Source organism: Chroicocephalus ridibundus, chromosome 3 (assembly GCF_963924245.1).
Source record: "Chroicocephalus ridibundus chromosome 3, bChrRid1.1, whole genome shotgun sequence".
Classification (NCBI taxonomy): Eukaryota; Metazoa; Chordata; class Aves; order Charadriiformes; family Laridae; genus Chroicocephalus; species Chroicocephalus ridibundus.
The window spans coordinates 25,007,724-25,035,611 of NC_086286.1; the positions used below are offsets into that span (position 1 = coordinate 25,007,724).

Genomic DNA, 27,888 nt, shown 5'->3' on the forward strand with positions numbered 1-27,888 from the left:
GAGGTTTTGAAACTGGCTGGCTTGGATGTGGTGGGTTTTTTTTTTTCCCTCTTTTTCCTTTTTTCTTTTTTGTCTTTTCTCCCCCCAACATGAGATACTTCCGTGGAATAATAAGCCTGGCCAGTTTGGGATCTGAACACAATCTCACTCACTCTCATGTTGTTTGGCACTTGAACAGGAGTGACAGGCTTTGGTTCCTTTATCAAATAACTCAGTGTATCTATTTTTGTAAGCCGTGTCATTGGCTGAAAAATGCAGGTCCCTCTACAATTATGGGGCATGACCGGGAGGAACATAGGCAGCCGGGCTTCTCTTGGACTCCTACCAGTTAATTGAAATTCTACTCCAGCCAGTTGAGATGGGAAGTGATATGAAGATGTGGAAAAACCTGAGTTGAATTGATTTTTCCCTCCCTCTTTTTTTTTTCTTTTTTTTTTTTTGTAAGAGAAAAGAAAAAGGCAATTGGTTGTGTTTATTAGGGGAGTTTAATACAAGTGCTGAGGGATAGACCACAAAAGAGTGGGGGCTTACATGTATCACTGGTTTTGTTTTCTTTTATATTTTCTAAATGAAGAGAGAGAAAAATTTTTTGCATACTTTCACCATATTGACATGTATCTGTAGCTCAGCTTGCTAAATTTAACCATGGAATATATATATATATATATATAAACTATATAAGCATTAGTATTGTGGCATTTTAGAAGATGTTTTTGCTATACCTGCCCACCAGTGTTTGCCTGCCACAACTTTTGCTTGCCTCTAAGAATTTTCAGAGGTGAATGCTGATCCTACTTGACTTTTTTTGTTCTTTCTTCTTGGTGAACAAATGCTCAGGATTCTTCCACTGTTGAGGTTTGTCTTCACAGGGCCTAGGGGATGATACATTGGTAACAGCAAGGACAAAAAAATGCTCCAGGCTGTCCTAGAGCAGCAGAACTTTTTTCCAACACCCCCCACCACGTGAGCACTTGCCATCAGAGGTATCTCTCCTGTTACTCAGACCCCCTCATTTGGAGTACCACCAGTCCAAAAGAAACCTTCTTCTTCTGACTGTGCAAGAACACACACATGCGTTTGTCCCAAATTCAGGACTTGAAATTCATGCTAGACTCAAACAGATTTAAAAAGTGAGAAGAGAGGTAAAATCTATTGCATACATGTACATCATACATATTATCCCTGTGTTTTCACAAATACCCTTGTAAACATGTGTTATAATTTTCATAAGTATGTAAGCTGACAAAATATTCCTACCCTTGTGTACCAGCTAAGGGTCATTCTTAAGGAGGAATGTGGTATGAGGCACTTGGGAAAAGCTGCTGTGAAATGTTCTTCAGCACTGTGTTTAGATGTTGGTGGGGTTTTGTGTCATGTTCTTTTTTAATGACCGCTGCTATAAATTTGATCCCATGAAGTGACGAGCACCCTTTGCTTCCATAAACATTAATGAAAGTTTAAGGTGATTAATACCCCTTTGGATTGAGCCTTTGTCTAAAAATCTCAATTGTTATAAACACGTGTACCATTATAGACTTAATCCGGAATGAATGATTTTCCAGCACAATTCGGTAAATCTCCAAGTTATCAGTTCACCTGACTGATTAAGCTCATTGAAATACCCTTGTGCACTAACTTGGAAATAGTTTGACTTTGCTAATACTGAAAAATAAGCATGAAATGGTATAAGCAATAAATAAATATGCCTTAGGCTTTGGCCACAATTTAAGGAGGAAAAATCTTTGGGAAAAGGCTGGAAGCATGATATTAACTGGGTTTGGTTTGATATTTGGACAAAGAAATCACTGCTCTGAGCTGAGCAGAGAGATAAGCGCCTTGACTTGCAATAGATTAAGAGCCCTGCATTGGTTAGAACAAACCATGTTTGAGACTCTCCCCAAGTGCCGCCACGTTTAGATTTAAGATTAACTGCAGCAGAATGGCGGAGCGGCTGTTTGTTTTATGAAACAATCACTAATGACATTAAACAGACGGTGCCCCTTCCAACACGATTGTTCATTTGCGATAAACTGAGAGAAGCCCACAAGAGATTGGAAAAGAAAACTCATAAGTGCTTCATTTTCAGGCTCTTACAATGTCCTATTGGAGGTGACAATTAGTGAAAGAGAAGAAGAATCTAACTCCGAACATATTTAGAAATATTTTTTTTTCAAATAATTTGTAAATATTAGCTTTACTCTATCTTTATACCAAGGAGCTTGTGTGGTAATAATATAATGACAAGGTTTTCTGTGCCGATTTTTTCCAACTCTCTCCCTCCCCTCGCTCCTGTCTGTGTGAAGCCCACACTAAGCATTAACAGTATTAAAAAGAGTGTTATCTATTAGTTCAATTAGACATCAGACATTTACTTTTCAATGTATTTGAAGACTGATTTGATTTGGGTCCAATCATTTAAAAATAAGAGAGCAGAGCTGTGTACAGAGCTGTGTACAGATATCTGTAGCTCTGAAGTCTTAATTGCAAATTCAGATAAGGATTAGAAGGGGCTGTATCTCTGTAGACCAAAGGTATTTGCTAATACCTGAGATATAAAAGTGGTTAAATTCAATATTTACTAATTTAGGATTTCCACTTTGGATTTTGATTAAGCTTTTTGGTTGAAAACCCCACGTTATTAAGCTGTGATGAGGGAAAAACCAGCCCTTTCATAAGCCTCACTTTAACACTTTATTTCAAATAATTTATTTTGGGCCTTCTAAATGCTGTTGCAGTACTTCATTTAGAGAAAGAAAAACCCAACAAAACAAACAAAAACATTGTCAAAGGCCTGTTGTAGCATTAAGCTTTTGTTTTGTACACAAAGAAATATATTAATAAAAAGTGTTTTTAAGTGCTTATTACCGAGATGGTTTGTTTTGAAACACAGGCTTTTTCACAGCAGTTTTTACACTTCATTGTGTACTATGAAAGACACACTAAGTAGAGGTTGTCAGGTTCCCATCTGAAGTAGACTACTGCTGGGGAATGGAGCCATTTATGATGCCACTCAAGCAGGACTAATCTAGAGTAGATCTCTTATAAATAACCAGCCAACAAAAATACTAAATCATTCCCCCTTTTTGATTGAAGTGGGCAGAATTGCTGTTCTAAAGAGCAGGAGATGCTCCTTATGAAGACATACGGAGAGAATTAGTGAATCCCCTGTATATAGTTGCGCATCAAACTTCAGCCTTTCTGGAGGAATCAAAACTTCTGTTTCACGTAGACTAGATTTTTGAGAGTTATGCTTTGTTTTTCAGGCTATCGTTTGATAGATAGGTGCTCTGCGGTTTTGTTTTTGCGTTATCGACTCTGGCTGTTGTAAATCTCCTGTTGTGAAACTTCATGCCGCATGTTCTAACTTGCTGTAAGTGGTCTCCCCACACGGTGTAAATGCTGATTTACGAACCCTGCCTTCTTCAGCCAGGGTTCCTGACATCGCACCCTCCTAGCAAGGGCTAGGCTAAAATTGTCCTTTGTGCTTTAAGATGTGTTTTGGCAACATGGTGCTCAGTCTTCCGGACCTTATTTACATGACTAGTCCCTCTTGTGAATAATTGAACTTCTGGATATTGCTTACAGAAAAGAAAAAAGAAAGCCCACTTCAAAGTCATGTCTTCCCATTAAGAAATAGGTTCCTGCTTGAAAGGAAGTATATTCATGATTTTTTGAGGTTGGAGCAGCTTTTCTGTGTTTATGCTTAGGCATCAGGAGTACGTAATTATTTTTAAAATAATAATTCTGCATTATTGACATGAATGACTGGGAGGCTGAGTAGGAGAACATTTTTGGCTCTAAGGATACGCTCTGCAATTCACTGATTAACTTGCCCCTTGTTTTGAAAAATATTGCTTTAGGGATTCATGGAAAGTGAAATGCACTTACCGATTCAGTGCTGCAGGTCTCCCTGGTACAGAGAGCTAATGGCGCACCGTTGCGATGCAAACATCTACTGGCTTTGCTGCTTTTCTCTTTTGGGGGAAAAATCCTTGGCAAGAACTAATCTCAGGATGAATAATTACCTCTCACGCCATAAGGAGTAAGAGAAGTCCTGTGTTCACCTAGTTTTAAGGCTATAGAAGTTTTGTTGAGTTTACTTCTGTTTTCATCATCTTGGTTTTATTTCTTTTTTAAATCTCGGATTGGTTATTAACATGGTCCCTTTTACTAACGAACCAGGACAGAGAGCAAATGATTAGTTGCAGAAACATTTGAAGGGCAAATGTGAAGAAAATGCAAGAATTGCATGTCATCTATAGTATTTCCTGGGATAATATTTAATAGCTGTATGTTTTTATCTGGCTGTACCAGATTAAGTATCTGAATTTGTTCCACAAGGATGGCCTAAAAGTTCTGTAAAAATCATTATGTGGGCAATATATACATTTTCTAGAACTTTGGATGGTTTCTGGAAGTTGCTAGTGTCTAAGCAGTTATGCATAACTGTAGCTTAGATATTTCCTAATGCATTTCCAAGCCATGTCGGTTATTGTTCCAGGCAGGTCAATAATAAAAGGAAAAGAATAAAAATGACCTTGCTGGAATCGTTGTTTGATAAAGGTCCTTTCTTATTTCATTAGTCTCTAGATTAGTTTTGTGCTGGTATGAGTCCATTCTAACTCTATTGAAGTAAAACCTTTCGAGTCCAGATTTAGTGATGTAACTAGTAATAAAATTTGGCTCAGTGTAGTTATAAGTATCCATCAAATAAAAACCGTGGATTAGGAACCACTAAATTCTAATACCTGTATTGAGATGGCACCTGGATCACTTTGTACACAGTATTGTCCAACATGGAGAATGGCAGGAAAACAGTGTTGGGACAGTGACTGAGACGACAGACAGACAGGGCAATCAGTATTTTGAAATGGTGGACAACACCTTGAGGAAAATGTAGAGATGGGGTCAAGTAGCAGACATGAGTCATTCCGTGTGTCTTTCAAAGTATTTGGAAGCTACAGTTTTACGTACACAGTAGTTTTATGAAAAACTTACTTTTTAAGAATACTTACGACTTAGGGGGAAAGAGGAATGCTAAAACCACCAGAGCTTTTGACCTAGATAAGGGCTCCAAGCAATGACTGCAAGACAGCCAAGTGTGACATATAGGGTGATAATAGAGGTAGCGGTCAGTGATGAATTGCTGAAGGCTAGGTAAAGAAATTTTATGATACATGGACAAGAGCTAAAACTTTAATTTTTATGCAATATAGTGCTCGTATAGAGCTTCTATGATAAAACAGCAATGAGTCTGAGTTGCTCAAAATAATTCTTTAAAATATAGTCCATCAAAGGTTCCTGCCTATCCTGATTTTGAGCATTTCTTCTTTTTCATGTACTCTACGTATGTATTATCTGTGTATTTCTATGCCTGTCGGCCCATTGCATTTTTACACTAAAATGTCTTCGCATGCATGGCTTTGTCTGCTGTTTACACTTTTAGCATAGGAATAAGCAAGAATTTGTCTGTCTCCATGGACAGAATATGCTTCCTATTGTGTTGAGTAGCATCACAGATACTGTTTGTGTCTGGCTGTTACTTGCCTCTCAAGATAGTCAATAAGATACAATTGAGTGTCATCAGTATGACAGCACTTAATATAATATGCTGAATTGGAATGATAATCCCTCATAGCACAGTTTGCATTTTACCTGTTAGTTTGCAATGTCTCCTATGACTGCTTGAAAGAAATGGAGAAATATGCGGAGGCCAGTCTCTTGAATGGCACAAAAAATAAAGATAGAAAAAGGCAGAATGCTTACTTTAAGGTCATATTTAAAAAGAAAAACACAGAAAAAAAACCCAACAAAGCAAACACAAAACCCTTTGAAGTTAGGGAATAATCTTTTGACGTCAGAAGTCTCCAGTGAGGGTTGGATGAATAGTGTGTAGGGTTTTGACCCTTTCAGTGTAGTCAAATAAAGAATGTCTAGTGCTTGCATTGACTATCTCAAATTTATGGCCAAGAAGTCTTTAAAAGTTCCAGATAGGAAGGTAGAAACTCATTGTATTTCAGACTCGGGACAGAAATTTGAGTTATTTCCTCTAATTGTGTCTATCTTGCCTTTGTAGTGGAGGTAACTTTAGTCCAGCTTTCAGATTTGAGCTAGCTATTAACGTGGCCTTAAAGCTGTATCGTTTGACTCGGACGAGATGCTAATATCATAAGAGCTGCTAGAGTTTGATATCTTTGAAAAGCTGATGCATTGCTTCTGAGATTGAGGAGCTGGAAATTAAGCCATAGAGTCCATGAAGACTTTGCAGCCTGCAGTACATACAGGGACATATGTTTCATTTTTCATTTAAAGTATGTGCTGAAATTACCGTGCCAGAATATTAGTATTTGTTATGTTTCTCCAGATAACAGTTATTCTGAATTAATCAAAGTGCATTTACCAATTTCCCACAATGTTAGCAACAATCTGTTAGTTGGTGTTTGGTATTTAAGTCTCTCTTGCCAAAGTTTCAATCTCCAAGGCTGAGAAATAAATCTGTTTCTTTGAATAGCAACGAAAGAGAGTGGTAAGCATTTAAAAAAGGTGACCAGCTACTAGCGGTTCTGACAAAGTTTGTATTTTCTTGAGGTTTATTCTAGGAAAAAGGCTGAATTGTTTTCCAAATGGGTGTTTTTAATGCTTATAGAGAACAGGTAGTTTAAGGTGCAGGACCTTTCTAAAATGCTTGCTCTGCACCTGCCTTTTATTGTAAGTAACACTTTCAGCAGCCACATCTTTTGAGAAGTAAGTGAAACTGCTTAAAATGCTTTAGCGGTGTAAGATCCCCCGATGAGCCCTTCTAACTGAGAGCTTTCAGCTGGTAACCCAGTATCTCGCGCTTGCTGGGGTTTGTAGCCAGTATTTCTACATTAGCTCGCTGGGAACATAGGTAACGCACATGTTAAACAACCTTTGGCTTCTGCATTTGTCGGTGGAATTGCTTTACCTTGAACTCCTGTACAGAGCTATAGGTAAACAGAGAAGAATGTGGTGAGAAAGTACACAGAAAAGGGATTTGTATGAGGAAAAGTTGCATCTGCTTTGTTCAGTGAACAAAAGAAAGTAACGCTTTGAAAGGCTGCAAGTATTAGCGTGTTATTATCACATCCTACTTTCTGCAGGCAGAAAAAAAAAAAGGAAGTTTAAAGGACAAAAAGAACTTTTCTGAGAGACAGAAATCCTCTCTTTACTATCTACGTATTTAGCATAGATGATGTGGTTTGTGTGCTACAAGTACCACCGCTATTTTGTCTGTCTGGCGCGTGATGCGTTTGCCAGATTAGAAGCATTAGTGCCCTCTATTGTTCATCAGAGAACTGCAAATATTTTTACAGATCATCGTCTTTATTATCGCTCTTAGTATCGAACAGATTTTAACAAAACCCACGCATATTATAAAAGAAGATTTCTATAAGCTAAACTGCTTCATTAAGAAGAGTACATATGCTTCTCACTATATCAACATTCTGCTACAATTTTTTTTGCTTTATGAAATGCAATAAAATAAATTATAACCCTCATTAGGGGAGAATGTTTTGAAATACCTATAGAAATATATATTCCTTTTGCTCACTTACCTGCTGACAAGTTCACTTCTTTCTGTGCGTAATTTTTTAGTAGCAAAGATATTTTTAATCAAACCATTCTCAAGTGTCCGAAAGTGTTTTGAAATAAATATTTGATCCTTTGCCTCTTTTTTTTTTCTCAAATTTATGTTTTATTTCAAGAAATCAGACTTTCATTATTTTGCTAGGCTAGCAGAGATATAAGAGAGTTCAACTTTGCAGAAGAACAATAGAAAAATAACATGGCCAAGCTGTGGCTTTTGGTTTTTTTTTTTTACTACATTAAAGTGAACTGCAAGAATGACAACTTCATTCAAGCAGATCATTTGGAATTACATTAAACAGCTGCTATTAAACAGCTGACAACAAAGGAGACCATTTTGATCTCGACAGCAGAGAGATTCTAGCAGCATGCTCCCTCAGTGATGTTATGAAGAACACATTGTGCTCTTGTATACCAACACACAGTGTGCTCCCTACTGTGCTTGTTGCCAAACACCGTTTTTTCAAATCACTTTGTATTCAGTCAGGGATCCGGGAAGTCCAAATCCAGCCAGACAAATGCAGAACAGCTTAGTTGAAGCAGCTTTAACAGGTGCCATCAGCACAGACTTGTCCAACCAGAGAGACAAGGCAAACAACTATGGAGTGGTGGTCAACAGGGTGTGGATTTGCCCCATTGCACATGACGGCACTGGGTACTAAATAGGGTGGGTTTTTTGCCACAGAGGCTGGGGAATGGCACTTTGGTAAAGGGGAGGGGATGCGACAAGGAAAATACGTGGTAGCTCCTTGCAGACAGAGTCTGCTAGACTTTTATGCTCACGTTAATTTGTTCTTCTCAGTCGTGCCAGATGCCGAGTGGACCAGAATAAAATGAGCCTACATGTAAAGGAATAAATGGAATGAATGTAGGACTGATTTAGGAGGGTGCTTCCCATCCTTGAGATAGTTGACTGAAGGATGAGGAATAAAATAAGAGTAGAGATAATTGGATGGGTCATTGTCTTGTGCTGTCCTTGTCTTTCAGGGTGTGAGAGGCATCCCTTCATTATATCATTGTAATCTGCCGTTGCTCATAACATGCCACGTGTGTTGCCCGATAAGTTGTGTTACCCGTTCCCAATGTGTAGCTATCCTGCACTTTTTCACCCTTTCCAGCTGTAACCTTTACGCACTCCATGCTGTTGACCTTCTTCTGTAGGCATGGATTTTTTTCAGGTTTTTTTTTTTTCAGAGACAACGAATAGGTTACTGTATTTAAAGCAATTGTATATTCTACTATTTTCTTTAAGTGAGGACTTTGTGTAGTGATCTCTGAATAACATGAAGGGATATAGTGGATGAGAGGTTTAGAACAGATTTTCTTACCTTCTAGCAAAAAACGGAAATTCCAGCAAACGATTTGAATTTTGGCTTGCAACATATTTACTGCATTGGAGAAATATGAAACTTTGCTTCCCTGAGAAATTTTGCAAGGTGATAAAGTAAATTTTCATGTAAAGCCCTTAGTTTTATATTTATGTTTATACTTATATTTATATGACTCGTCCTTTTCACTTCCATAGATACGATGAGAAAAGTTGAAGGATGGGGTTCTGCCAGTCACAGAACCATTTTGCAGGCTTGTTGTAAAGAATACGTAGTATTGGTAAAGAAAAAAGTTTAAATTCTGCATTAGATGATGCTTATCTGGGCCAGAAACTGGAGACTTGTCTGTTTTACTGTAGGAAAAATTCCAGCTTTATTATTGTTGTCACGCTAATGATGGGTAAAAACAGGAAGGTGGCCTGGATAGAAGTGTTAGAAATTAATGATTATAAGGGGTGTCTATCCTCTTTTCTTTGCCACATTGAATAAAAAGTAGTGAATTGTGTTGATGTTGGATGAGTGCAATTCCAATGTGGAAGTTGGTTGTCAAGTTTGAGCTTAAATGCAACTGTAGTGATTATCAAGATTGACTGTATATCACAAGTCAAAAAACTTCATATGGAAACTTCTGAACTGGGCTTTATGCAAAACAATTTAAGCTACATCATATATTTTAAAAAGCATTAGTGTAAAACATTAAGTGATACAGAATCTACTACAACCTGTAGGTACCTCAATGGTCAATTTTCCCCCTTTTTTCATCATATCTCTAAACTGCATTTGTCTAAAGAACTGTCTGGCCTTTGTCATATGTGCATTTTGTGAATTTTTGAGTCAACTGTCTGTCTTCGCTAAAATAGATTTTTATGATATTTTGCAAAGCTAGATTGTTACGACAGTGAAGTTGTACCTGGTACTCTGCTGTTTACAGTGGAGCGATGTTTCATCTTACTTGAAATGCCAGAATGAGTATTTTCAAAGAAGTAAAAAACAAAACAACAAGAAGAAAACACCACGCTCCGTCTCCGATTCTAAAGCAATAGCTGCAACTGCAATTGAGCATTTAATGCTGCAGTTGCTTTTAATGGCCTGTATTGTGTTGAGGTATTGTATGTAGGGGGAAGTTTCTCGAGGTGAATTAAACCAGTTTTCCAGGATATGAGTGTGGCTCGTCGTTCGTGATATGTTTGTGGAAATGAGTGTTGTCCTTAAAAACAATGGGTCTTGACTGGTAGCCGACACACAGGTCTCTTGTGCTGTGCCTCCTCCCTGCTCCAGACAGCGGAGGGGATGGGTGGAGTTTTGTTCTCAGTCTTCGCAGAAAGACAGCGACGTGTTTCTGATTTGGTTTTGACTTCTGTCCTACTGAGTCCAAGACATTTCTTTTTCTGGGCTGGATTACATTCAGTGAAACATAAGTCGGTACTGATGTGAAAAGGCAGCACTTACTAAAGTCAAGCATCAAGCATTCACGTTCATGCCTGTGTGCATGTTAAGTCCAGCATCGTGCAATGGCTTGTGTGTTTATTTTTAGCCAGTAAGGAAAAATGCTGTAGAGATGACATAAAAACTCAGGTAATGAGTAAATAAAAGGAAAAATAATCTAGAAAGAGATCAGAGTGAGGCTGAAAAAGTCTAACTTCAAAGCAGTCTTGTTTCTTTATGTGCCCTTGTATTGGCTTAAAGTAATTTGTCTTTAACTGATACACATTCTTCTCAACATATAGCTTAGTGCTAGGGAGCTGACACTCAATGGCAAGCCACAAGAAGGCTGAAAAGGCAATATCATGAATAGTGAACTCTCTCTTGGTTTCCTTGACACCTGCATAGTGCATACTGCCAACTATGATAAATGGAGCAGAAACATAGACACTTACTAAAAAGATGGAGCAGAAGCTAAAGGCTGGAGCGAGGGACACAGAAAGATGTATGCTTGATCTCACTTGGAAAGAGAAACAAATGGGTAGGGGAGCAAGTGAAGTTGAATGACATCTTGAAGACAGGAAAGGACTGAGGCTGAAGTGGCAGGAGGCCAGCAAGAAGAGCAGATGGGAGGTGGGACAAGTTTATTACCAAAGAGGCCATTGGATAGTAACAGTGCACATATTGCTAGAGAAACAGATGAGGTGAGCCGATCATTTTTCTGAGTTCTATCTGAACGTGTTTCCTATTCATATTCCTCATTTCTTGAAGTTGGTATACTTTTTGGGAAACTTCCCTGGCAGATGGAAGAAAATTGTGCCATGTGACGCTCTCAGAGAAGCGATCATCAGAAAGACAGCAGAGCAGGATGGGGGAACAGAGCTGCGTTCCAGAATCTTTGAAGTTGTGTTCCAGAATATTTTCTTAAATGGGAAATACTGCATTCATAATTCTAAACTGTTGCCCATGGAGGAGCAAGGTAACACTAGAGAAGCTTTTTTTGATAAGGCTGTATTGGCCTGAACAGTTTTCTTCCCTTACTGTGGGAATCAGACAAAATATACTGTGTTGTTTGGCTTGATAGCGGGCACAACTGAATTTCACGTGCCCACTATTGTCTTACAAATCCTGTGTATGTTGACAGATGAAGGGAGTCTGGCCTGATGCTGGGGAAAAAGAAAACGAAACAGCTGACCTTGTAAATGCCCCAAAGAGCAGAAGAAATGATGTTTTGCCTGCAGGGCTCATTAATTAGTTGAATTTCTCATCTAATCCTTCTGGGTCAGCTGTGTTGCTTACTCTACTCCAGAAGGGACAGGCTTGTAGAAACCGTCATGATAGGTATCTTCAAGATGCAATACACGGGCATAAACTGTGTATGCGGTCAGCAAGGTGTATTCTACAACTTCTGTCCTCGCATGTTTAGAGGGGGCAGAGGTAAGGGGGTATTTTCATTTGGATAGCTACGGAAGCCTATTAGATGACCTGACTCGAGATTCAAGCAGACCTTGGGCCAATCTGTGCAAAATGTTTTCCTTGGTTACTTTTCTTCTGAACTATCCAGCTACCGTATCTCTCTTCCATCTGTACTAGTTGGGTTTTTTTAATAAATCAACAGACACAAGTAGTTCCAACAGTGTAGTAGTATGTGATATCTCATAATATCTCTACCACTACAGTCTAGAAAATGGTTTTAAAATATTGACATGTTAGTAGCAAATATTTTATTTTGTTCTATGCTTTATTTTTATCACAGCAAGTTTAAGGACTAAATTTTGCTCTGCACTGTACCACATGCACATATCTTGTATGAAGTTCGCTCATGTGCCTGCACGGTTGAGGGTAAAAGTGATCTGTCACCGTGACAGCATTTGAGGGATCTGCAATGCTTTAGGAGGTATGATATCAGGACAATTGGTAGTTTCATACCTCTGTGGCAATAAAGCCATTTTCAGTGCTAAGGATAATAAAAGTTGGCTGTTCTCTCCCAAGCACTTGAAGAGGCAGAATGTGCCCTAGTCTTTTGCTCCAGCTCCCGCAAAGGCACCAATAACAGACAGCAGCTTTTGAAGCATCAGTACTAGTAAAATTAGAAACAATGGGCTGCTTTAAGGGGCTTCGTGTTTCCTTTGAATCCAAGTAAGCGTTCTGCATTCCTCACTGTCGCTGTGCATAACTGCCTTGTTTTTTGGCAATAATAATAACATTTTATGTTAAAGTGATGATATTCATGCCTGTAAATCTTCAAAAATGTGTGAGTGAGAAAAAGATAGAGAATCACTACTCATTGCAACCACCTCTGGGGAGAAATTCAGCATTTGTTCAACAGCAAAGAATAACCTTACCTGGAAGTTCAGGACAATTAAAGTATAAGCTAGCAATGTAAAATTCAGTATGCTACGTAAACGGTATATTGTGCTTTAGGATATACTAAGTAGGACAAAAAGACAGACATCCTCCTACCCTGGTCTCCATGATTACTTCTGTATATGTGAATAAACGTGTGGATAACCCCCTCCACAACCAAGTTTCTTCAATTTCAGATTGTGTGCACAAAGCCTATTTTGTTACTCCGAGCACTTGAGAGTGAAGGAAAGGGCCAAGAAGACAGAGACAGTGTGTAGATGTATGTCTCTCTCTCACGGAAAGCCAGACTAAAGCCAAAGTGTCTCTAGAACTGTGTCACTGTAATTTTTTTTCTTGCTGTTTAAAGCCCTAGCCTGTATTATAACTGGCTTAAGTCCTGTCATAACACAAGTTTGATCTGGAGGTTTCAGCTTGTGCGGGTTTTTTTGTGTCATGTCTAACTTTTAAATGAGACGATATTAATTTTGAAGGAATTAGCCGGAAATTTCCTCATACTGCAATGAAATGGCGTGAGTTAGCCAGAGTAGCGGCTAAAGGTTTTCTAATGAAAACTGGGGTGATATGAAATTTCCCTGATAAAAGGATCTCTAGATTTCATCTGCTGTATTAAATACCAGCCTAAAAGGGACAGAGGGAGTCGCAAATGGTGGAGTAGATATTATCTACTTTTACATTCCAGGGACACTCCTTTACCTCTCTGTTACGGTCACAACAAAGCCTGAAAATCTTGAAGGTTGGGACTATTTTCTTCCTCGAGGCTGGCCAGCCTCTTAAAAAAGTCCGCATTAGCTTTTTATTTTAGTTGAATTTTATTCTTTTAACCGGTTCCCTTTCGGCTGCCGTGTGGGGGTTTCAGGTTTTTGGTGTGGACAGGTGTTTGTGTGGCTGCGTTCCCCACAGCGGTGGCGGGGACGGGGACGGGGACGGGGGGGGGGGGCCGGGAGGTGTTGAGTGCTGAATGTTAAGCTCGTTCCTTTGTATGGCTTCGAAATCTCTGTTGTCCAGAATTGTACAGATAAGGCAGACCCATTTGCTTCATTGTCAGGCAATGTAGCTGAATAGAAATGCAAATGTGACATAAGGGGACTGCACTGGGGAGGCGTTCGCTGTTACCTACTGTAACAGTGCTCCTGGCTGTTAGAAAATTCCTGCAGAATCCAAGGAAGGGGGGGGTTAGTTATTTTATTTCTTCTTGGTTTTTTTTTTTTTTTATAATTAGCTACAGGTTACAGGGAAGATTCTCTAAAAGAAAATGTATCTCTCTTGCAGATGCTTTTATTTTTATGCAGTGGAACGGCTCGGTTTTAACTCCCTTATCAAGAGCTGCATGCACTGCCCGGACTAAATTGGGAGCATCTCCACACTGTTTGACAAATAGATTTTTTGTAAACTGATTTAGCCTTTTCATTGTTTGCATTTCATTATATAGCAGACTTCATGTCACAAAATCGGTATTCATTCAAAATAGAGAATTTAGAGATAGGACTGTAGCCAGATAAAAAAATATTGCACAGGTCAGGTCTATTAACCATAGAATAATAGCAAGTCAGTGATCCAAGGGGTAGTTCTTCTGCAGGGAAGGGCTAACATAACTGAGGTCAGGAGTCAGACCTCAGGACTTCAAATGTGGCTGTCGCCAGATTTACAAGTAAATCTACTGGGAAAACAGGGAAAATGAAGGGACCTGGCAGGATAAGGAAAGAGAAAGGCAGCCCAGCTCTTTCATCTTAAATCTCAGGCTTCTCAGTGGATGAAGAATAAAAGTCTGATTTGCTTAAGTGCTTCACTTTTTATTCAGAAACTCCGAGTTGCATCTTCCAAGGCATGATTCAAGGATCTAACTCAATCAGGTTTAGAGAATTTATTTAGAAAAATAACATTAAAAGAGAACCGATTCTTGTTTTGCTGCCAAATTCATTATTGAATAAAGACCGTTAGCATTCTGAAAATATGTGTACCAAATGCAAACAGTGCTAAAGAATATAGATATGGTCTTTAATAAGACTGGAGCAGTTTATGTTAATGCCTCAGGAGCAGATAATCTGAAACTGGAGTAAACAGGTCAGTCGGAAGACTGAGTTGCAACTTTTCCTTTTGCTATTTTATTTCTAAAAGCCTTACCAATTTTTTTTAAGCCTATTTTTTCGCTGATAATATTAGAGAAATTCTTGCTTGTCTCTTAACAGTCACAGTGTAATGGTTGCATGCAGAAATTGCTTTAGCTTTTCTTATCATAACAGCTCCCTGCCATCATCCTCATGCTTATAAACTTCAGCTGTTTCAAGGCAGGTAACAGCCGGGGTGTTCCCCAGGAAATCAGTGTTTCATTGGGCAGTATTGTTTGAACTCGTGCTCATATAAGTTGTAACTGTATTCTTCTGGGTTATCTGGTCAGTAAAGATACGGTATTACGACACTAGTATTAGATCTGTTTTCTAGATGTACAAAAATGGATGTGCTCTCAGGAGTGGGTAGTGGGGAATCTGTTCTACAGTGCTTTATTGGAGGGGGGGGCGCTACTAAAGGTAATGTGCGTTTGTCCGAGAGAGGAATGTAAAATCTGGCTCTCAGGTGAGAAGTAAGGCACCTAACATGCTGTAACTTGGTGTGCTTTCAAATCAGCTCGCCTGGAAGCTCCTTAAGCAAAGAAGAGGGACTTTGGAGGGACAAAATTAATGAAGTTGCTTCTAACTAGAATGCAAAGGTGGAGCCTTTTGCATACACACGTTGGTTCAGCTTACTTTTTTATTACTTTTGTGTGTAAATCTATGTAAATAATCACGACCCTATAGTATAATACATTTACGTGTGTGTTTGTATAGGTGTAGGTGTGCATCTACAGCAATTGAACCAAATGTTTTGTGATACAAGTGTCAGAAGTGCAGTAAGACTAAAGGCTGTACTTTCTGAATCAATTCACACCTTGAGTGAGTGGTTTAGCAGGAAAATATTGACTGAATCTGCTTAAAAGTCATACTGCTATTTTATTGCTTTATTCAGCATACTTGAATCAAATAATTACAATTCTTGCTTTTCCTTTTTGTCTGTGAAAGACAAATTTCTGTCATAGGCAAGTTAGACTACACTTCTGGAAACATAACACCTGAAAGGGAGGCAGAACTGGTGGGAGAAAAGAACACTAATAAGAAAAACTGGGTTTTGCATGTTTCCGAAAATGGAAATTAGAATAGAAATCCAAATTTGCAACCACGTGAATTAAGCTAGAAGAGCGTATACATAACATTTACACCTTAACCATTATACATGGAGCTAAATCTATTGATTTGAGATTGAATAATTGAATAGGGCTAACTGTCTGGTCAATGGGACTGAAGCTGCTCTAGGACAGAAATTTAGGTGGTAATTGAAGGCTTCAGCTGCAGAAGGATGTCGTTACAATTATATTGTCTTATTAATCATATTTATTTATACAGTCAGAAAAAAATGTTTTCATTGTAATACTGTAACACGGGCATTTTTGTTAATGTGCCATTCTTGTGTATTAAAGATGTTAGTATGATCCTGTTAAATGTTAGCGTAGGGTCTACTGGAGATAGCAGGATCGTTGCACTTGTATTGCTGATTACTGGCACACTTTTTAGTGGTATTCTAGGCCTTCCACCCACCACTGAGTGGGAAATGAATATGAGTGGTGAACAGCATCTCAGTGCACGCTGTGATGTTCTCTAAAGACTTCCTTTAAGACCATCAGAGCTTTGACGTTCAGGGGGATGGAGCTGTAGGACCTGGGAAAAGAGTAATTGGTAGTGAATTCTACATCTCTTCGGAAGTGCCGGAACCGTATAGTTGCCCATCTGGGAGCTGTATATCGATGAAAACCTTTATTTTAAGTCTCTTCATATTAACGATCGGGGGGAAAGTATAAGATGTGCTTAGCACCTTCCTGTACTTGGTTTATATACTTGTGTGTCCAAGAAATCATTTGACTTGGATTCTGAATATGCATATATACAAAGTTTAAAATATTAAGGGCTTAGTCGGTCGGCTGTTACATGCATTTAAAAGAAGCTATATATACAGAAAGAAAAATTAGATGTTACTATAGGGACAGATTTCAGTGGCCTTCACTATGGAAGTCTCTACCTGCTTTAGATCTGAGGCGTCTAGAGATGAGTTCAGGGCAGGTAGTACCTTATGGGCAGAGAGGATTTGTTTACTCTTGAGCATGTGAACTCAACCTTTGTTACCAGTTTCTTCTGACTATTTCAAAGCTGTTAATTTCCCAAGGTGAAAGCTCTGATTCACCAGCACAGTTGGGTTATCCTGAGCTGAGGACATTTCATTAGTCTCATTTACCTCTAGTATTAATTCTGCGCCAAATTTTTGCTTCCCAGGTCAGTGAAATGTTAGAAGATAAAGTCTCACCTTGATCTTGGAGAGAAGTTACATAATTCTACATTACGTTGAATTCTCCCCTAATAGTTATGGATAACAAAAGTCAGATACCCATGCGGAAAATCCCTGTTTGACAAACAGATCAGTTTTTTGGTTTTCGGTACTTAAAATAGATGCTTTCCTGCTTGTCAGTATTTATTGTAGCTAAACTGCGAGTGTTTAATTCAGTGTTCCTTGCACCTTTAAAAAGTGCAGCCCCTTTAATCTATTGTTTTAAAAAGGACGCATTACATGTCAGACAACATAAAGACAGCATGTAGAGATAACCCTGATGTAAGTGATGGTTCCAGTCATCTAGTGTATGGATAAAAGATTTCTGAGGCTATGTTACTTGGCAGTTCAACATGATCTGGCTGTTTGTTAATCAGAAAGCACCAGAAGAACAAAGGAGGGAGAACAAAAATGTTGAAAAAGGTGTTGTATAGCTAGATGCACGGTGGGACAAGTGATGCAGTGGTGGGATTGGATAAAGCAGTCATGGAAACGATGAGCCATAGGAGGGTAAAATTTGTTTCACTGTTTTGTGTGACTTGAGTTTGTTGGTAAAGGGAATAACGTTTTGTATTCAGTCAGAGAGCATGTTCTGTAAATCTCTTCAGTTACCCGTTCCCTGGGTGTCGCAATAGATTAAGTCGCTGTGTGATGATATGACACCGCCATCACTCGTCTTCCTGGGATATTGCTGGAGGCAACAACAAACCTGTGTCTTTGGCACATGTGAAGGAATTTAGTGCTTGAGGGGTTAAATTACACAGGCTCCCCTGTGGATCAGCTTATGCTTGGACAGTAATAATAGCAATAACATTAATAATAAAAATGCCAGAACGAGGGGAGTGGAGGGAGAGCAGGGGGGTGAAAAAGGAAGAAGAGTGATGGAAGATGGGCTGGGACAGTCAGAGGCGGGGGGGGGGGGGGAAAGGCAGGCTAGAGAGAATGTGTTTTGTAGAGCAGGTGTACTGGCTCCAAGTCAGATGTCGTAGGAGCCTCTGCGACATGCACACGCACAGATACACGTTACGGGAGCTTTGAGGGTGGCTGGTGGCTCTGTGCGTGTGTGTATGTGTGCTCTCGCTTCAAGCCATGATATCCTAGGGCAGTGTAACAAGCAATTCATGTCAGCTCACAGTAAAGATTATTGGTGTTTTCACTGGGGAAATATTTACACTCCATCTTCTTCTTTGTCTATTTTTAGCTCTTTGAGCTTGCAGTCAGGTAGAAGGGCTGGTGGGGGAGTGGGAAGAGACCCATTGAGGGACACGTCTCATCCCTCAATTAGATGGAGCTAAACCCCTAATCTTGCTTAGGAATAGCTGCTGATGCTAAGTTTTCTTCTTTCCCTTCTGGTTTAGTGGGATATTACATTTCACTGCAGTGGAGGTGATAGAATGGGATGTCAACTGGAAATGTTTTGGTTTTAACAGAGAGCACAAACGCTTTTTAAGGAAGGTATTTTTACATAGGTGAGGCCTCCAAAAAACTGAAATGTAAGTGCAGAATAATGTGTTGGGGTTTTTTTTGTTTTGTTTTGTTTTGTTTTTTTTTAATTCCTGGGTAGAAACGCCATCACAGTAAGGGACAACAATTTATTGCACTGGGGGTGGGGGCGGAGGGGTGAGAAATCTGTATTTGTTCTCTTTTGGATTTGTTGTTTATCATAATAATCCTTCTAGTGAAAAGGGCTAATTTACTCTTTCTATAGGAATATTTTAAGTGTGATTATCATAATATCACAGCTGCTGAAAAGGTCTAAAATAGGACATTGACCTTGAACGTGTTCCTGTGTTTAGTATGTGGTGCTTAACATTCAAGAAACAATATAACTGCAACTCATTTATTAATGTATAATCTCAAAATGTTAACTCTTGCTCTGTAAATACATGCCACAAGGATCGTAGAAAGCTTGCAGTATCCCATGAAGTACATGTGGTATTTTATCAGTGTAAATATGTATAAGATTTTCAAGATTTCTGCTGGGAATACTCCATAACTAAAGTAAGTTTTCCCTTTGGTACTGCACTAGTTTATGATTTAATTTTTACTGACATTCCACCAGTCATATTATTAGCTTCACAAAATGAAAGTGAAATAATCCTGTATTAATTAAACAGAGCAACTGAATTCCCTCAGTCATCTTATCCTTGGCTGTCTGAGACAGTAATGCACTTCAGCTTCTCTGTAGAAACTTACACGAAAAAAAGAGGTTGGGCTAATAGTGAAATATCCATATTGAAGTGTGTGCCTGAATTATCTTTAGGGAGTAGACCTTTTTGGTGGGTGACAGGCAACGTGCGTGCTGCTCCCTTTCTTTTTCTTTTTATTCCCCCCCCCTTTCTTTTTGTCAGAGGCTTTGAAAAGGTGTTTCATCAAGAGAATAATTTTCATTTATAGCAATGTGAATGGTTTCTATGCTGTACTGGTGAAGGCAGTCATTTAAATACCCATGCCCATGCCCTTGAAAATAAAATGAGGAGAATATGGAGTATTTATTTGAGACCAGATGAATTGAATGTAGTTTGGTAACATGGTAAAGCAATTGCTGTTATTTCACGGAGACGTTTTTTATATGCTGGAGCTGAGTGTAGCGGCAAAAGCTAAAAGCCTTGCTCTGTGTACGTGGATGCACTGTGGAAAAGTTCTAAGGAACATTCGGAGATTGTGTTATGTGAGCTTTTTTCCTTAAAATCAAAACAAGGAGTAATTAATGCTAAATACAGACTGAAGTAGCAGATGGCTTTAAAGTAATAACCTGCTGCAGTTTGTCCAACTATGTACAAACAGGTGAGCAGAATTTGGAACTTTTGTAGCATTTGTTTTTCTAACTCAGTAGTGGTATATCCAGGAATGCACCACGTGCTTTTCAGTGAGAAGCACAAAAGGCAAAAGACCAGTTGACAGTGACAATATTCTTCTAATGTTGATCTCACTGTAGCATAGCACATCTGAGTTGTGTTTCTTTAATTAGTGACTGTGAATAAAGAGAAAAATCACGTATTTGATGATACTTCAATATTTATTTCAAACTCTTAACAATGTTATTTTACAGTTAAGCTTTGAATAAGGTGCCATGGTGTATGGCAAACTTCTGTCTAAAGTAACAGTATACTTGTTTTCAAATAAATTCTCAGCAGCTAATAGACTTTTTCATATTCCTGCTCCTTCCCAGATGGCTTGAGCTTCTCGCTCCTTTTGGTAAATAAATACACATTTGACACAATGCACTCTGCGGTTTCTGTGAAGTGCCGCTGAATCTTACTTCAGTTGCCTTGAGGTAGTTGTGTTTTAAGAATCTGGCTGTTTGGATGCCTTGAAATGCCTATAGGTATTTAAATGTGAAGATGCTTAAAGAAGCACATAGGAAAAATCATATGCACAGAGAGATGTGGAAATGTAGGTGCTGCTCAGTAATGCCCCTTGACTGGTACAGGCACTCAACGATTTTTTCCTTCCCCTCTCTGATTTCATTACCACTGTTTTGTATGGACTCCTTGTGGTAAGATTTTGCACTGTACGTTTTGATAAGTTAGTGCAGATGTGTGTTTACATGCGTGTTCTTATTCTATATCCCCTGATAAAATTCAGTAAACTGATACCTGTTTTTCTTTTTTTTCCTTTTCCCTACTACTATTTTTATTTATTTCTACAGAAAAGCTTGAGAAAATGAAGCGATGCTTAGCCCCAGTTTATTTGCTGCTGTAATCTTTCTTATCTTTTTTTTTCCCTCCCCCAAACTGATCGGTAACTGTGAAACCCAAGTTCAAGAATGTAGCTGGAATTCCAGGCCCCAGTCTGGTGGAGGTGACACTTTCAGTCCCAGGGGAAGAAGCCAACTGCTTTGTTTATCAACATGCAAAGTACAGCACTGTATTTCTGGTTGTCCAAGCAGCAGCACTGTCAGGGAAGAAAGCCGCTTGCTTGGATGAAACATGGTTGATAGGGAGAGGAAAAATGTTTTATTTGGGGGTGTAGAGGAGGGTGGGGGACAACAAGCCAAGAAGGTAGTGAAAACTATGTGAACATGAAAAGCAGGGCTGGAAGACAGATCTTGAGAGAAGGAAAAAGACCATCATGTTTTCAGCACCCGAATATAAATACATGATCTTAGGAGGTAATGAACAAAAGTAGAAATCAAGCTAACCTGTGCTTTGCTAAGTTTCAAAATGGGTTAGCTGACGTATTTTAAGGTGTATTCCAGGGAACATAATACAGAAAAGTGACCGTATCAAATTATTCACGTATAGAGATTCATTATGGGTGATTTTTAAATAAGAAAACACATACATGTGAAATGGTTTGAAGGAATTTTAGGACAAAAATATTGAAAAATAGCAATTTTGGGCATAAATCTACAAATGGACACTCAGGGAAACACTCAGTACAAACAATATATTTGTATTTTCACGTTTTGCCAATGTGCATGTTAATCAGTTTGTAGGAACTGTATTTTGGGTTTATATAGTAATACAGATACCTATACATAAAGACATCATAATCACATTCTGATTTGATTCCAAAATCCACATTTATCAAATTGTTACTTAAAGAGGGCGTTCTAATACTGTAACATGATTAAATGCCTCTCATTTAAAAATTTGATAAAAACTGATTTTTTTTTTTTGTCTCTGACGTTTCTAAAGAGTGCTCGGATTTTACTCTGCATTTCAGAGCTTTTTAATTCACTGCTCACAAGCGAATTTACATCTTAATTACAGAGTTCACATTTAACAATATAGACAGCATAATGCTACTGGTAATTAAGCTTTTACTACCTGCTTTTATACAGTAGTCAGAGCTGTAGTTTTGCTGTGTGACTTCCAATTCCTAAACTTGCATGTATTTATACCAGGTTTGTAGGAAGCAGGCCCAGTCTTCACATAAGATGAAATACATTACATTGGAATCTCTCTGCTGTAAATATATACAAACATATCTATTGAACTTGCATATTCTGGAGTTAGGTTCTGTTCTGTTACTGTATTTATTTCATGAAATGCTGTGAAACACATTTGGAGAGGGCATTCGTGTTCCCATTTGTGAATACCGTTAATGCATTCTGAGGGTGTGCACTGATTTGTTTTGATCTAAAAGATTGCAATTTGCATCATGTTAGGGCTCCAGTCACAAAAGATTTTCTAAGAGTTGAGCTGAATTATAAAAAATTGTGCTCTTGACAGTGTTTGTTGTTTTTTTTTTTTTTCCTTGCCAGAAATAGCCTGCATCTGTTTTCACTGGTAGAAGCAGAAACACTTTGAACCTGGAAAATAAGTATGGTGTCTTAGTTGTAATATTAAGTAAAAATAGTAGCTTTGGAGAGGAAAAAAAGGCACCTCCAATTCATTACTGATTCTTTCAAAACCGGGTGTGTGCGCATGTGTTCCAGAGCAAACAATGTCTTTAAATTTGAGTGTGGTCATTTTCTTGGAACAAGTTTAATCAGGGATCTTTCATATGACACAGATGAGCAACGCTGAGCTGGCTCTAACCAGTGGTTTGCTGGAATTGGGCTTGGTGATGCTTATGCAGGCATACACGCAGGGCTATGTGTTATATTTCCCATTTAGTTTGGTAAAATTTAAAAAAGCCCAAATCTCAAAACACTGTGGAGGTCTATGTGCACTCCCAGATTTACTAATGCAGACCTACTACAGTGCAGTCCTTATCTTGTTAAAATGAAGCAGGCTGAGATTGTCCACTATAATCCCTCCACAGTTACAGAAGAAATTGATCAGTTCTGGAGCTTTTCTTTCTCTTTACTGTATCTAAATATATATATATATATATCTCTAAACATCTAAAGATTGTCACAGGGACATACACTAAATACAGCCATGTTAGGATGTAGCTAACCTGTAAGTGAACACATACACTTGTATACGTTTCCAGTTCCGCCCAGGCTGTTAAGGAATGGATTTGAGTTGCTCGTTTTGTTAGGAATGTCCTTTTTTAGTAAGCACAAAATGAGGCTTTTAATTTTTAAATAGATAATTATATATTTAAATATATATTTATGTATTTATATAACCTATATCTATATTTATATATATTATACACAATAAAACCCCAGCCCGCCCTGCCCCCCGCTCCTCCCTCCCCCAGCAACTCGGACGACAATGAAAAGTTAAGTTACCCAGAAGCTTCGGCAGGCTGCACTTGATGATATTATTATTATTATATTTTTTTTTTTCCTCCCCTGGCGCCGAGCAGTTCCAAAGGTTAGGGAAGCGGCGGTCAGGAGCGGAACGCCGAGAGCCGAGCCCGGCCGGCCCCAACCGCCGCGGCCAAACGCCGCAACCGGCAACGGCAGCGCAAACTTCATCCTCTACCTCTTTACGCGCAATCCTTCGCCGCCTTAACCGGGAGCCTCGCCGAGGTGTACCTGCCCAACTGCGCTGGAAGTTCGGGCCGGCCTGCCCGGGCAGGGAGGGCGGGCCGGCAGCGCGGACATGTCTGCGGACTCTGCCCCGGCCGCTGCCGCCGCCGCCGCCTCAGGCCGCTCCCCCAGCCCCACCCCTCTACCTGCCGCGCGGCCCGCGCGCCGGGGCCGCCCCGGCGCCCCTGGCGCCTGATTGGCCGCCGCCCCACCAATCCGCCGTCCCCCCGGGCCGGGGGGACTGCATATGTAAAGCCCTACTACATATTCATGAGCTCCGAGCGGGGCTTTAAGTCCTTGATTAGGCGGGCGGGCGAGCTTTTGGTCCCCACTGGCCGCGCCTGCCGCCGCCGCCGCCGGGCCCGGAGAGCGGGCGTGCCAAGTGCGCTGCGCTCGGCCACGGGAAACTTTGCTTTACCGCGGGGGCGCACGGAGAATGGTCGCCGGGCGCACATGGATTCGGTAGAACTTTGCCTGCCGGAGCCGCTCTCCCTGCACTACGAGGAAGAGTAGGTACCGCTCCCCGCCCCCCACCCCACCACCACCACCACCGCCGCCTGCCCCAAAACATGACAGGCGCCTAGACGCCGCTGCAGGTAACGCTGTGCCGGGGCCGCGGGCGTCAGCCGTCGCGGGCGCGTCGGGCCCGGCCCGCCCCGGCCCGGGGCACTGCTGCGCGGCGGCGGCGCGCCGGAGGGGGCGGGCGGGAGGCGGCCGGCAGCGAGGAGCGGTGCTGTCGGCGGGCGAGCGCCCGGCCCCCGCCGCTCGCAGTCTGACAGGTGCGCCGGCTGCCCTGCCGGCTCCCTCCGGCTGTGAGGCGGCGGCGGCGGGCGGGAGGGAGGGAGGGAAGGAGCCCGCGCAGCGCTGGGGCGACGGTTGGGAGCGGCCGCGCTGCCCCAGGGTAACGGCCGCCGTGCCCTGAGGTAGCGGCCGCCCTGCCGCGGGGCGCCGCTCCGGACGGGCAGCCTGAGGGACCGGGGGGGTTGTTTTGTACTTTTGCAGGGGGCCGTGCAGCGCGGAGTGGCCCTCTGCTCCTGCTGCCTTCTTTTTTTTTTTTTTTCTTTTTTTTTTTTTTTTTCTCTCCTCTCTCCCCCTCTACAAATGGCAGCAAAATAGTTTTTAGCGAGCCGCGGTTCTTGGCTGACACTTGAGAGCTACCTGGCGGAGCGTCTCCGGCAGAAAGCGTGGCGCCCGAACAAAACCGGGCGGTCTGGGGCTGACGAGTGGCTCCTGAACTTGATTTCAGCCCACAGCCGGGATTAAATATTAGTATATCACGGGAGCTGTCACCGACTCATTTTTCTTTATGTCGAGCCACTTACGTAGCCGTGCCTTCGTATTACGCTGAGGGTGACAGTAACACCGAAGAAAAAAAAAACCAACCCAGCTCATGGCCAGCGTCGCCCTAGACGCAGTCTGTGGAAAGGCTGCACGGAGAGGTGACAGTGTATTATAGGTAGATGCCCACTAGCTGTCCTTACTGTCTGCATATTGCATTGGTATTTGTAATTAAGCCAGAGACGAAAAGTGAATTTCGGTGATTGCCTATTGGTGAAATAATACGGGAAGTAACAAATAGCCTGTCTCGCAGGAATACAGTTTGGGAAGGGGAGGCAGGGAAACCCACTGTAATGTTCCGGGATAAATAAAAGGAAATAAACAGAGGTAGGATGTCCTCTCAGATGTGGTTTATAGGTCAGTGCACTGTGAGCTGCTGTGTAGTGTAAGAATAGCTTCATAAATGTAAGAATGCAGTTTCCACACCTTTCACTAACAGTGACACATTTTTTATAAAATACATTAAAAGATGATAAGTTGGGGTGAGGGGCTTTTTTGGCGGTTGTTCACCCCCCTTCCGCCCCCCCCCCCCCCCCCAAAGGAGCTTTCTTGAATTTACCTTCTTACAGCTAATTTGAATGATTAGTTTAGATAAGCCTCTTACAGTAGATGCATTTAAATGAAATCGGGGCACATGTCTTTTTGGCTCTGGTGCAAGATTCAAACTAATTTTTTTCTCCCTCTTTGGCTCGATTAAAAGTCATCTTAAAACGCTCCCAATATATTGTCCGAGCGTAGGGTTTGAGGCACGTGTGGTTGAGTGGACACAGAGAAATAACTAACGTTCAGAAACATATCTGCTTCTCTGTCTCAATTAATAAGACCCAGAGTTTTACATGTTACTAATATTCATAGTAATTTTGTTTTGACTATATATTGTCACATGCATATGCACATACAATCATAAGGACATACAAAATAAATATAGTAGTTTCTGCAGTTCTTACGTTATGGATGAGGGCAAAGAGGATACGAGCTAAAAATTGTCCGAACATTTTGGGAGTGCACAGACATCTGTCTGACCATCACTAGCTATGCTTTGATTTTAAGGCAGAGCATGTTAAAGAATGCAATAACTTAACGCCAACTGCAACCTTGGCTTTTTGCTTTTTCAGCAATAACAATAACACTAATAATTACTAATAGTTAATAAGCTAACAGATGCAATAAATATATCTGCTCATTTTGACATATGTGTCAGTTTAATCATTCTAAATGAATCAATGCGTTCATAATGTGAAATCTCCTTCAACCTCTGATTAAAATGTAACGTTGACTAAAGGATTATAGAGCGGACTTAATTTTACTGACTGTTTTAACAGTTGTCACAGCTGTTGGAAGAAGGAAAGGCAATTGAAACACTCCAAAAAAAGGGGGGGGGCAGGGGAATGACACGACGCTGGGACTAGTTTAGTAAATTTAAACACGATCTCTGAATGCCAAACATAGAAAACAGGAGATTTGTAACTCCAGAAAGCTCCTGTGCACTATGTACGTTTGCCCTTTGTGGCTCACTGTGTTTCATTAATTTGAACCCTTAGCAGTTTCCCTGTTTTCTCCATTTTAAAATGTACAACAGCGTTTAAATGTGAAACAAATTCAGCTGTTACAGCGTGCATAGATTTTCATTTTATGGTGCAACAGATAAAATACACAGATGACAAAAAATGTTGTGTAGGATGGCTGTAACATTTAAAAAGTGGACATAGGCATCACGTCATGTTGAATACTTAAGTGCAGTGATGGCTGATATACACATTTTATATTTTTCTAACCATTCGCATGTTGTATTGTGGGAATGGTCTGTGGAGTCTGCCTGGGTTCTGTTTGTGTACGGATGAATATAAGCGTGTGTGTATACTCACATGCATCAACACATAAATATATACATATGCCTGCGGAAGGCGACTATATACTAAGCATAGAAGAGTTTATGGCAGTTTCACTCCTTAAAACATTCTGGCATAGCTTCTAATTCCCAAAGAATTTATTTTAGGAGCGTCTTTTATTTGTAAAGGGAGGAAAGGGGTGGACCGAAGAACGCTTCTTTGTGAAGTGGGAAGCAGCACTTGATTCTGCTCCACGGTTTCTTTAACCTCATGCATTTGTCTTATTAGATAGCTATTTAAAGTTATTTTTAAGAAATAAAGCCCAAAGTTAATATTAAGTCAGAAGTCTCCGGGCCTCCGTACCCGCTGTGCAGCTCTGTGTTGTGAAGCCAGCCCCCAAGTGTGGGTGAGTGAACAGACCCTGCCTGCGTTCTCCCCCTGGGCAGCAGGCAGGCCTTGGTCCCTTCTTCCCTCTCTGTTTCCGGTCGTAGGTCTTGGCTTTTTTGGTTTTGATAGACTGCTGTCAAGTTTTTAAATCCTGCAGAAAGTATAAAAGGTTTGTGCTGAAATGCCCGTCTGACAGCTTTTCATTTACTGGGGCTTGCCCCTCTTTTAGTGATGGTTGCTCATTTTAATGTGTTTATGGTTGTGCTCTTTTATTTACTGAGCCTGGTGCGTTGCAGCGGTAATTAACCCGTGTTATTAGCAAAGCCCTTGTGGATATCCATTAATTCTCTTGAATGGCTGATCATTTTTTCTGTACTTTTTTTCCCCCTATTTTTTCCTAAGGCACGCTGTCCTTTTTCTAACAGTCCTTAAGCTTTAACATTTCCTACAAATTTCTTTCTAAACTGAGGCGGGTAGAAGGACACCATTCCCATAGTTCCATAATAAAGAATAACTATTGTTTTAACAAACTGTTTTCAAAGATGCTAATGGGAAGCAAAACAACTGGGAGAATCTGTAGGGAATAATTTATTTAATTATTATTTTTCAAAACACATGCTTAATGATAAGAGAAGAGATAAGCATTTCCTTAGCTTTTTTTTTGTCTCTACATTAGCTGTTGTGAATATTTTAGCGTTCATATTTTAATCAGATTTCAACTTACTTAATAGTACTTTGGGCATTTAAAAAATATTGAGCCAGCAGAAAAATACTTGTGCTTGCACTGCTGAGAAAAGATAAGGGCCGCCTCATTAGCCAACCCTAC

The 27,888-nt window shown here is 40.3% G+C and overlaps 1 protein-coding gene across 26 annotated transcripts in view; it reads left to right on the forward strand.

The window, feature by feature from the left end:
• ESRRG (estrogen related receptor gamma) overlaps positions 1-27,888 on the forward strand; it is a 408,609-nt gene that overhangs the window by 216,584 nt on the left and 164,137 nt on the right. The window contains exon 1 of one of the 26 annotated variants that reach the window (XM_063328436.1): positions 23,789-24,017. The exons of 23 other annotated variants lie outside the window; for them this stretch is intronic. In XM_063328436.1, the coding sequence (XP_063184506.1) occupies positions 23,962-24,017 (56 nt within the window). In that variant the 5' untranslated portion in view covers positions 23,789-23,961. Of the gene's footprint in view, positions 1-23,788; positions 24,022-24,083; positions 24,105-27,888 lie in introns of those variants that run through there. 2 more of the 26 variants (XM_063328456.1, XM_063328457.1) reach the window with 2 other exon arrangements.